The sequence below is a fragment of the Neolamprologus multifasciatus genome, chromosome 11, assembly GCF_963576455.1.
Source record: "Neolamprologus multifasciatus chromosome 11, fNeoMul1.2, whole genome shotgun sequence".
Lineage (NCBI taxonomy): Eukaryota > Metazoa > Chordata > Actinopteri > Cichliformes > Cichlidae > Neolamprologus > Neolamprologus multifasciatus.
The window spans coordinates 18,046,341-18,057,256 of record NC_140449.1 but is presented as its reverse complement, the minus strand read 5'-3'; the positions used below and the strand labels follow the sequence as shown (position 1 = coordinate 18,057,256).

The following is a 10,916-nucleotide window of genomic DNA, read 5'->3' as shown; positions in this document are numbered from 1 at the left end:
AATATCCTGCAAATGCCGTGTTCCATACTGTGATACTCCATACCCATCATCATATCCAGGCCACACTGTCAAGTTAACTAGTTTAGTAACAGTGGCCACACTTACTGTCTGCTTCTTAATGACAGCCGGATTTTGTGTATATATGATTAAATATACCCTCATAAGTGCTGTTGTAAACTTAGGATTGAAGAAACACTAAAACACATTTTAGGCCTCAGCGCTAAAAGAAAATCAGTACTGTGGATGAAACTAATATAACATGATAGTTATTGAAAGCTTAGTAAATATAAATGAACTGGAAAAATATGAAGAGATAAAATGATTTTAGCCTCACCACATGGAATATTTATATCCATCATTATAAGTGGCTCAAACTGCATTCCAACTGTCTGATGATTTTCTCTCGACAGTAAGCAGTGCTATATGGGACTGTAATAATAATAATAATAATAATAATAATAATGGATTGGATTTATATAGCGCCTTTCTGTACTGCTGCATTCTCATTTGGGTAATTGGGCAGCCAACATAGAGACTCAGGGAGAACGCTAGCTTTGTTATTTGGAGAAATTAAAGAGTTGCAAGCGGTTCAAGAAAACAAAAGAAGGACAAGAGTGCCCTCTATTGACTGCTGAACAAACACAGAAGAAAATACAGACATATACTCAAGGGCCTCTACACCAGTTCACCTACTCATTAACACAAACATCTAATTGGTCAGTCATATGGTAGAATTTAAACATGTTCAAACTGAGCATCAGAAGGGGGAAGAAAAGTTACTTCTTACACAGCGTGGTTTGGCGCTAGATGGCCTGGTGTGAGTATTTCAGAAACTGTTGATTTACTGAGATTTTCCTGCACAGCCATCTCTAGGGTTCACAGATGATTATTGAACAAACAAACAAATAAAAATATCCAGTGAGTGGCAGTTTCCTGGATGAAAATGTCTTGTTGATGACAGAAGTCAGAGTGAGAATGGACAGACTGCTTTGAGCTCATAGAAATCCCGAAACAATTCAAATAACCCCTTATTACAACCCAGGTATGTGCAAGATACAAAATGAATCCAATACTGAATACAAAACAAGTTGAACCTCATTGCAGATGGTCTACAGAAGCAGAAAACCGCACCAGGTGCCACTCCTGTTTGCTAAAAACGAGAAGTTGAGGCTATAATTTGCATAGGTTCACAAAAATTGGACAATAGAAGATTAGAAAAACGTTGCCTGTCTGATGAGTGTTGATTGTTTTGTGGCATTCAGACATTATAGGCTACCTTGCATCAACAGACCAGGTTGTTTTCTTAATAATACAATAAAGCCTTGTTTAAACACCACAGCCTACTTGAATATTGTTACTGACCATTATCATGCTTTTATGACTAGAATGTGGCAGTCTCTTGATGGCTACTTCCAGCTATGTCACAATGTACTTTTTCGGGGCATTAATTTATAAACGTAGTAAAGATAAATTGACAAAGATTTTTTTATTTCCAAAACAATAGTTTAATGAATCCAGAACAGTGACCTAAATGCATTTGTGGTGGCATTTTCAGTGTATGTACAATAGAAATATAAATTAAAAAGTCCTTTTAATATAAAATAACACAACATCGAGCTGATATTTTCAAGTTCAGTCACAAAAATATGAGAGTGGAGTTCAAATAGTGTGAAAATATTATTTTAAAAAACTGATAATAAAAAAAAACGTATTTTACAGTTCATCATGCTGGTAGGTGAACTCCCTGGCAGATATAAACCCATCTTTATCTTCATCCTCGTTTTTGAAGATGTCATCCACCATAACTTCATGATGTGTGTCGTTGGGTGAGTAGCCATGTTTCTCAAATTCCTTCTTCAAGTACTCTTTTACCTGAAAGGTGCGGAGAGAAAATAGTAATGACAAAATAGATAGCCAGACAGACAAATCGCAAGCTAGCCAGATACCTCCAGTCTGGAGAGCTTCCAGTCATCATTTAGATCCATATCCCGGAAAGAGTCGTGTGACCTGGGCCCATTTCGAATCTCCATGAGTTCAATGTCAAAAATGAGGGTGCTGCCTGGAGGAATTTTCCCTGTAAACCAATAAAAATGTCCAAGTGACAGAGATGTTACAGTGGAACGTTTTTTTTTTTTCTGTATGTGTTGCACATAGTTTGTGTTACCTTTTCCTTCCTTGCCATATGCCAGCGATGGAGGTACAGTCAGCTTCCTGCGCTCCCCTGTGCACATGTTCTGCAGACCCTTATCCCAACCCTTGAGCACCTCTCGGATCCCCAGGGTAAGCCACACAGGGTTTTTATCCCCATGTTTTCGGCTATCAGGAGTCAAAAAGAGACATGCAGTTAATATCCGGATGCCATACAGAGGACTGATATGCCAAATGTAAGTGGAATGAGGGTTAAGTGAGTGCCAGCCAACTATGTGAGGATATAAGTGGCTAAGTGTTGAGTTTGACTGTACAGCTGCACAAACGCAGAAATATGAGCTGCATATGTTCAGCGGAGTACAGTTTTAATAAGCAGTGGCTACACTCAAGGATTGAGACTAAAGTATATGCAATACATGCGTCACTGTTACATTTATTACCTGGAATGAAACATGGTGCCATTACTCTCCAGAAATCCCTCGTAATGAACAAGAAGCATGTCTCCGTTTTTTGACTTGCGGTGACACATGAAGGGTTTGTGTATCACCTCAATTTTCACTTCGGGCTCGGGCAGTTTTCCCCCAGTGACCAACACAAACAGTGACGCCAATAACGAGCAGAGAGAAAACAAGATCATACTTATAGATAACAGCACTTACTCATGAGAAGTGGATGAGATAACTTCAATTTCACTCTCTCTTTCTACAGAATTTAAAATAAAGACATGTAAAGAATGCCATACGTGGCACCCAACTTCTGCGACGAATGCACCCACTGTTGAGCTGTCTGCCCTCCTCCATCTGCAATTGGATAGCGTCATTACTAAGCCCCGCCCTTTCTTTAGAATCTCTTATTTCATTGATGCTTCCGTGTGCCAATCACTACAATCCACACCTAGGCTACTTAAACACATATGACGAAGGGGAAGGGGGTGGGTGAAGAAAGGCGATAGTAACGCTCAGGATCGGCTAGTGGCAGATTCACGAAAAAGTTTACGCACTTTTATCGACGTAGTTGAAATGCAAAGCGGTGGACGTTACTCCGCAAATCACACTCGGGGCCCAATGGAGTCGCTACAGTCAGCTGGGCATCACGTCCTGTTGTGATAAACAAGTAATGAACGGGAAAAACACGCAATTAAATAATGGAAGGAATGCTGTATAAGTGGACCAATTACATAAGTGGTAGGTTAACACTAAAGTCTTTGTGTGCTTTCCGTTGTAGAGCTCATTTTGAGGCTGCTAGCTAGCATGACAGCGAGTTTGTGACGTTAAAACGGACGAGCTACTGTTAGCTGCCCGCCAGCTTTGGTAGCGTATTGACCACTAGCATTCCTATCTTTGATAAATTAGCTGTTCAGTGAATTAGAGGTGAGCCGTTACGGCAGTCTTAGCTAGCAGCGCTCGGTCCTGTCCACCACCTGTCGTTATAATCTGACTTCACAACCAATAAGTTGTTGCTAACATAACTGAAGTCTCGTCAAGTTCACGAAGCTGGGTAACGCTGTATGTTGATGACTTTTCTAATGCCAAAAACTAAGTGCAGTTTACAGTAACGCCACAGCACTGATTCACTTATTTTTCCCATGCGCTTTATAGGTTGGCAGCCTCGCTGGTTTGTGCTTCATGGAGGAACTTTGTCCTACTATGACTCTCAAGAAGATGCCTGGAAAGGGTGCAAGGGCAGCATTAAAATTTCCGTTTGTGAAATCCAAGGTCGGTGTGCTCCACTTTACTCTGTGCACGGTTTAACCAGAGCAAGCATCCTTTGGGTGCAGTACTGACAGGCATGTTCCCTTGCTTGCTGCTGTTTTTTTTTTTTAGTTCATTCCTCCGACTCTACACGAGTTGACCTGACCATACCAGGAGAGCAGTACTTTTACCTCAGAGCCATCAATGCAGCAGAAAGGCAGAAATGGCTGGTGGCGCTGGGAACAGCCAAAGCTTGCCTTACAGACAACCGAACCAAGAGAGAAAAAGGTATTTGGATACTTTACAAGATACTGTTGCAAGTAAAAACAGGGTAAAAGCGTTTAGACCTGGAATAGTACAGATAATACTTACATACAAGTGTTGTAAGGCATTTGTACAACTTCTCAAACTCTGATCTTCTGTCTGTGTGCACAATGACTACAGAGCTTCAGGAGAATACAGAGGCGCTGAAAACTAAGATGTCAGAACTCAGATTGTACTGTGACCTTCTCCTCCAACAAGTAAACAAGATCAAGGAGAATGATGAGCTAGGAGACATGGCAGAGGTAAGGTTAAAGTTTGGATGAGCTGATGAAATGTGATATGCTGCTGTTAGTGTGAAACTGCAGTATAGAGTAGCTAGTTTGCAGTTGCTATGTACGTATTAATAGACAAGAAACAGTTGTCGTATACGTCTTGAATCTTTTGGCTTGGATTTTAGCAGATTTCGTTAGCAATCTACACCCAACATGTATGTTTATGTTTCCTTCTCAGATGAGTCTAGACACTGGGAATATGGTGAAGTCTACATGCACGACTTTCCTTAAAACTCTAGAGGAATGCATGCAGATAGCAAATCGTACTTTCACTACAGATTTGGCAACACAGAGTCCACCAGGAACTCCTCCAGTAGCACCCATCAAACCTCAGAAGGTATACTTCTCTCACCAGCTCTGTGTGGGCAAGCTAGTATAATTGCTCTGGGATTGTTTTCCAAAAATCAAAATATGTGTAGTCACCCAGTGTTTGTCTGTGTTGTGCTGTCTCCACAGATTAAACACAGCCATCATTTAAATCAGAACCTTGAAGAAAAGTAGGTGGCTTCTCTTACTATAATGAATGATTTTATCTCTCATGAAGTGCCACGTAGGTGCTAAAGGTAGCACAGAGCAAAGAGATGCTCAAACAAAAATACAGTTTCAAAGGGTTTCTGTTAATATTCTGCCATTGTTGTTGCATTTTGTCAAGGGCATAATTTCTGTCCCAGCTTTTTAGAATTGACACATTGTCCTGAAACATATTACAGGTGGAAAGATTTGTCCGAAACCTCAGGAGAAACAATTGCACATGACAGCCAGACCCCTGACTCTGGGGCAGAGGGACCAGATGAGCCAGGCAGACCAGAAAACCATTCTTCTCCATCAGGTAGGTCAGGTTGCCAGCCACTCGCTTTTCTTGCTGGGGAAGTTCCTGAACTAAAAACCATTACCGCATTCCACAAAGGAAAGACTACACAGCACTCAAGGGCCCTGGTTGTTGTTTGTGTATTCTATGAACTGAAGTGAATAGATTATTGCCTTTTAGTGAGTACAGTGATGGATGACTTGTTCCATTATTACATTTCCCTTAGCAGTGACAAAGCCTTTACACAAAGGGGCCATTGCTGAGAAATAAGACTAGTCTTTTCATACTTTATTACTTTGATTGGGATATATATAGTAAGTCACTATAGATGCAGAGGTTTTTAATGTTTATTTTCTTATATTGTATTTTAATGTAGCATAAAAAAATAAATTAATATGTGCAATATAGCCATTTAAAAAGATAGCTGTCTCTTTGTGAGTGCTCGTATTTCTTCATATTGTCATCTCAGCTATACAGCTCTGGCTCTGGGTGCAGCCGCTTCCCCCACCTGCTATTCAAATCTTCTGTTTGCAAGCATCAGCCAATAAGAAGAAAGTTGTCTTACAGGGAGAGATGAGGAACCTAAAATGGCTTGAGTTGCTGTACCAACTGTGAATTTGTGATGCTACTGGAATAACTTTCTCAGGGTCATAGGTCATGTTTAATAAAAAATGTGTAGAATGTAGACTGATTTTTGACAGTCTAATTTGCAAAAAGACTCATGCATCGTTGTTTCATGCAGACACTGAAACAGCCAGCAGCTCAGAAGTCCACAAGGATCAAGTTAATCCTAGTTTACCTACTACCCAGACCACCCCTGAGATTGAACACTATGACCAGCCAGCAGAGGGGGATGACGAGAGTGAAGATGATGAACAAAAGCAGATAGGACAAGAGCAGATGGACAAAGTGGACCAAAGTCAGGCGCATGACAACAACAATGGGGACGTGAAGGATTTTCGACTTCAGCACCAAGAAGAGGGCGAAGAAGAAGGCGAGATTCCCAGAAAGTCAACTGAGTCAGAAGACACAGAGCAGGTGGAAACATTCTTCAGCACAATGAGTCACAGGTATGAAAATGCCACTCAGGAAGCTCACATCCCTTAGGACACGTTAGTTACTGTGGGAATTTAACTATACAATTGTCTGTGATATTTCACTGCTGCAGTATTAAACTCATTTAATTTATATGTGTAGTATATTTGTAACTAAGGCTCTGCGCTTGTGCTGTATCTTCTGACTAGAATGCACAGTGACTTAGTTTGTTAATAATAATAGTGCTGCAGTATTGCACAGAATAGTTTAATAACAAGTTTGAAAAAGTCAGTTTTTAAGATCTTACAGTCAAGTGTTTTATATCAGTGTGTTCTCTCTTGATCACATGACACAGAGAGGCCCTCGTCTGATATTTGGGTTTGTAAACCTGTTTTGTTAACTTTTCTTTCTTTTTCAAATACTTTTTTTTTTTTAAGATTCTGAGAGTGTAATCGAACATGTGGCTAGAGTGTGATTTACATCTGTACTGTTTGAGGTGAATGTTATTGTAATGCAGGAATCAAACAAAGGGAAAGATTAGTGAAAACCACAGCTCTGTTAAGTTTTAGATGAAGTAGTCTTGGGTCCTTTTGTCAGAGTTGCATGATGTTTTATGTGACTTGTCTCTCTGGCTTGGTTTTGAAATGTATGCTCCTCTAATTAGTGTGGATGTTGATTAAGCATCCACAGTATTGTTCTTCTAATCTTTATTATCATGTTTTCTTTCTGTTTGCTTTTGGTCAAATAAAAACGGATATGGGATAGCTTCCCTCTAATATATTCTGCTGTTTGAATCTATTCTACTTCTTGTTTTTTGTTTTTTAGATTTAGTGATATAAGACTGGATGACGACAATGGTATCCCTACACAAGAGTTTTTGGACTCATGCTATGCAATAGTACCTGTATTAGGTAGGCTGGTTACTTTAAGCCTCTCTTCATCTTTATCTGACACCCTGTTCCTAATTCTCATGGTTTCCATTTGCATTTCTTGTAATTTCAGCATTTTTAACTCCGATAAAGAAAAAAAAACCCAATCACTTTCATTTGCTGTTTTTTTTCCCCCTCTTTTATGTATATGTTCTGTCCTACATAATCTTTGCAATTAATGAGGTGGCAGCTTTCTATCACAGGTTCTTCATCACACTTTTCCTTCATACCTCTGTTACTTTCTTTCTGCACATGTATGTCTGTCTTTAGTTGTTCTTTGTAGCCCAAAATAATATCATATGACAAGGTTAATCATAAGAATTAGGTCATGCACATTTTTGTGCTGTGTGCACACTTTGTTACTCACAGTGTATTACGTCATGATAAAAAGTCGCCATTCACAGAATTACAAAGTGAAGAAGTGCAAGACCTGAGTAACATGGAGCCAAAAACATTGTTTTTTTCTGTTTTGTTTTATAAAAAGGGTCTGCCTTGTTTGTCAGAGTTATCCCTGTGTTAACAAATACCAAGGCTGAAGTAGGATTATCAGGAATTATCTTTGAACAGCAGTTTTCAATTAGCACACATGTAAGAGGTCGAAGGGAATTTTAGTCTGTATTTCACATGAACTGACATCAGTAAAGGTTACTTACAGTGAGCTGTTTTCTAAAGTCAAAATTATTTATAAGAGAGACACTTGATGCATGTAATGGTTGTCTATAGATAAACACATAAAACATCTCAATAAGCTTAAATTTGTATCTGAACTAACGTGACCTCTTAGCTAAAGCCTATTCCCAGCTTTGTTTGAAAGTTTACAGCCCACAGTGATGGTAACCTATTTTTGTCTGTGTGTATCCTATATTTAATACAGTCCAGAAGGTCTTAGAGTGCACCGTAATCCCTCATTTCAGTGTTATATTTAGTTTAAATCTGAAGGACATCTAAGCAGCTTGTTATTACTTAAAAACATCAAAACATTGTGCACTCAAAATAGGACACAAGTTAAGAATCTGTGCTTCAGAACCAGCAAAAAAAAAGTTATCATAGATTCTCTCTTCTCAGACAAACTGGGATCCACAGTGTTTGCACCAGTTAAAATGGATTTTGTTGGAAACATAAAGGTAAGAGCACATAGTTTTAGTTAATCGAAGGAATAACAGTGAAGTTTTCAAAACTGCATTAAAGAGTAGAGTCCAATCAGTCATACAGTTTGTCAATAAAGAGGCATTTATTTCATTCCCCTTTTTTTGTTTAGCTTTAGTGTTCTGTCCATTTCTTGTTAATATTTTTTGTCAACAAGCATATATAACTATATACTGTGTATTAAATATTCATTAATTGCAGTTAGTCATTGAAAGTCAGAACAAGAATAATGCTTAGTCTACCAGAGTAGATAGTACTGTGTCACAGTGTCTCGTGTTCTGTTGTAGAAAATTCACCAGAAGCTGAGGTCAGACCCTGAGAGCTTTTCTACACTACAGTCTATTGTGCTGCATGAAGTAGAGACAGATGTTGCCCAGGTGCGCAATTCTGCAACCGAGGCTCTGCTGTGGCTCAGACGAGGGCTGAAGTTCCTCAAGGAGTTTCTGTCAGAAGTCAACGCTGGAGAGCAAGACATCCAGGGAGCACTAAGTAATGCATTTCTGTTTTACTATGCACAGCTTAACATAAGTTCAAACATGTAAAAGTGTTGAATTGTCATGTTCCTTCTTTTCTTTCACCCAGACAACGCTTATGGGAAGACTCTTCGGCAGTACCACGGATGGGTTGTCCGTGGTGTATTTGCTGTAGGTATTTTTTTTTTTTTACCCAGTCCAGTATTAACACCTTCTGAGGATATTTATTCTGTGTGTGACAAGTACTTGACTTCCCCCCCCCCCCCCAGTTGGCGCTCAGAGCTTCCCCGTCTTATCAAAGTTTCACAGCTGCTTTAGTGTCAAGAGAAGGTGACGAGCTGAAGAGCGATTTTATCAACGGCATGCACAGGGATCTGGGAGTGTATCTGCCTGCCATGGAGAAGCAGCTGGCCATTCTTGATGCATTATATGAAGAATACAACCTTGAGTCTGACGAGGTGGTGTGAAATAAGAACAAGAGATGCTCACGGTTCAGAGAAGAACAGAGCCCCTCTGAATGGGCAGAGTAGTGGCTAACTGCTGGAAGAAAGGTGTACAAAGTAGTGTGAGACTGTCTCGTGTCATTTTGAGACGTTTCGGTAGTTTTTAAACTCTACAGCAGGAGAGGTTTTGCTATGAAGACCGTGTTCATGTGTGTACTTACGACCCGAGAAGGGTTTAACTGAGCAGTACAATTAATTAAGGTTGGTTTGAGGAGATTTAAATTCCAGGTCTTGTTCCAGAGACTGGTGACAGCGAAGGTGTTTCTAATCTTATTATGCAGACTCCAACCATAATTATTCATGGTGATATTTGTTTCTGGTTGTTGCTGTATTGTGGCTTAAGGCGTACTCTACATGCTTTAAGGTATTTAAGCACAGGGTATTTGGTTCTGGTCAGTTCCTTGTAAAATTGTTTGATTCCCTTTGAATTGATCAGTATGGTCAGTATGAAACTTATCAATGTTGTTTTTTTTCTCCTTGGCTTCAGTGAGATACAATGATGCTTCCAACTAGCACAAAGCACTATTTTTTTTTTTTTTTAGCAAAAACTATTCCCAAAATGTGTCTTAAGTATGTGATTGAATTACGTACTAAGCTAACTTTTAGTCAGTTATGTAAATATTTTCCTGTACTTATTATAAAAGCTTAGTAAACATTACTATGTGTATATATTTTCCCCTGAAAATGAATTCAGATTGTGCAGTTTGACAATAGATTTGTTGTGTTTTACATAATGTCATTGTGAGCTGTTGCTCAAAGTTTCCAAGTGGACCAAAAAGGAACTGTCATGTGAATGGCTTTAGCCTCTGCTGCCTACAGTAACTGAAAACAAGAAAGGAAACCGCATAGCTGTTAAAAATATTAAAACTGCTGTTCATGTGGACATCTGCACAAACCTATGCATTTTTACAATGTCTATTTATTATACCATAAGTTATAAAGTTCACATTAATGACATGGATCGTTCTGTCCGACTTTTGTGTGAATGTATGGACATTTGTATTCATAAGGCATGCTTTTTACTGCATGTTTGGTGTATTTAGCAACAGGTGCAAGGCCAAGGGCTTGAAGTGAGTAAATGAGTAATCCTAAAAGTGGTAGTTACAGAACAGTAACCATTTTCAGCTTATCGTCCATGCTATTGTACATACCATTGTTAAGTGTTGTTACCAGATGTACTTAATATTTTATTGATGTCGAATTAGTGGAAATGATCGGTAAGACAGCTCTTCCAGGCTGGGTTAACATTTGACTGCAAATTCACTGAGCCATTTGAACAAAACAAAACAAAAAAAGCAGGAAAATTATCTTAGGGCTTTAAAAAGAAGCTTACCGGATAGTATTTTCAACTTTATTATTGTTATTTTTATTTTAAGAATGCAAACACTAAAAACCCCTGTACAGTAAATAAGTCATTTGCAGTAGGTTTACATCACAGGTGTGCAATAGGCTGATTTCTGATGAGTTTTAATATTAATCCTTAAGATATTCTGTTGTAATATCACAACAAATAATTGTTTTTTCTATGGATGTAAATAAGATGGTATTTGATTTTTTTGCAAAATAAACATAATTAAGTTGCAGTTT

General features: G+C 38.8%; 2 protein-coding genes across 3 annotated transcripts; one reads left to right on the top strand and one right to left on the bottom strand.

The window, feature by feature from the left end:
• Positions 1 to 1,481: 1,481 nt before the first annotated feature.
• Positions 1,482 to 3,052, bottom strand: fkbp14 (FKBP prolyl isomerase 14). 2 transcript variants are annotated; one of them, XM_085178632.1, is made up of 4 exons: positions 2,808 to 3,052; positions 2,165 to 2,316; positions 1,947 to 2,074; positions 1,482 to 1,872 (listed from the first exon to the last, which is right to left on the bottom strand). In XM_085178632.1, exons 1-4 carry the CDS (start codon positions 2,966 to 2,968, stop codon positions 1,714 to 1,716), a joined length of 600 nt encoding a protein of 199 aa, XP_085034758.1. In that variant the 5' UTR covers positions 2,969 to 3,052; the 3' UTR covers positions 1,482 to 1,713. The 2 variants fall into 2 exon arrangements, with proteins under 2 accessions (XP_085034758.1, XP_085034757.1); XM_085178631.1 differs by having other exon boundaries at positions 2,589 to 2,926.
• Positions 3,053 to 3,086: 34 nt separating this feature from the next.
• plekha8 (pleckstrin homology domain containing, family A (phosphoinositide binding specific) member 8) lies at positions 3,087 to 10,912 on the top strand. Its single transcript, XM_085178617.1, has 13 exons — positions 3,087 to 3,332; positions 3,747 to 3,863; positions 3,972 to 4,127; positions 4,284 to 4,405; positions 4,614 to 4,772; positions 4,892 to 4,932; positions 5,146 to 5,264; positions 5,986 to 6,313; positions 7,104 to 7,189; positions 8,273 to 8,331; positions 8,641 to 8,842; positions 8,936 to 8,997; positions 9,096 to 10,912. The coding sequence occupies exons 1-13, from the start codon at positions 3,293 to 3,295 to the stop codon at positions 9,291 to 9,293; spliced, it is 1,689 nt and encodes a 562-aa protein (XP_085034743.1). The 5' UTR covers positions 3,087 to 3,292; the 3' UTR covers positions 9,294 to 10,912.
• The last annotated feature ends 4 nt before the right edge of the window (positions 10,913 to 10,916 follow it).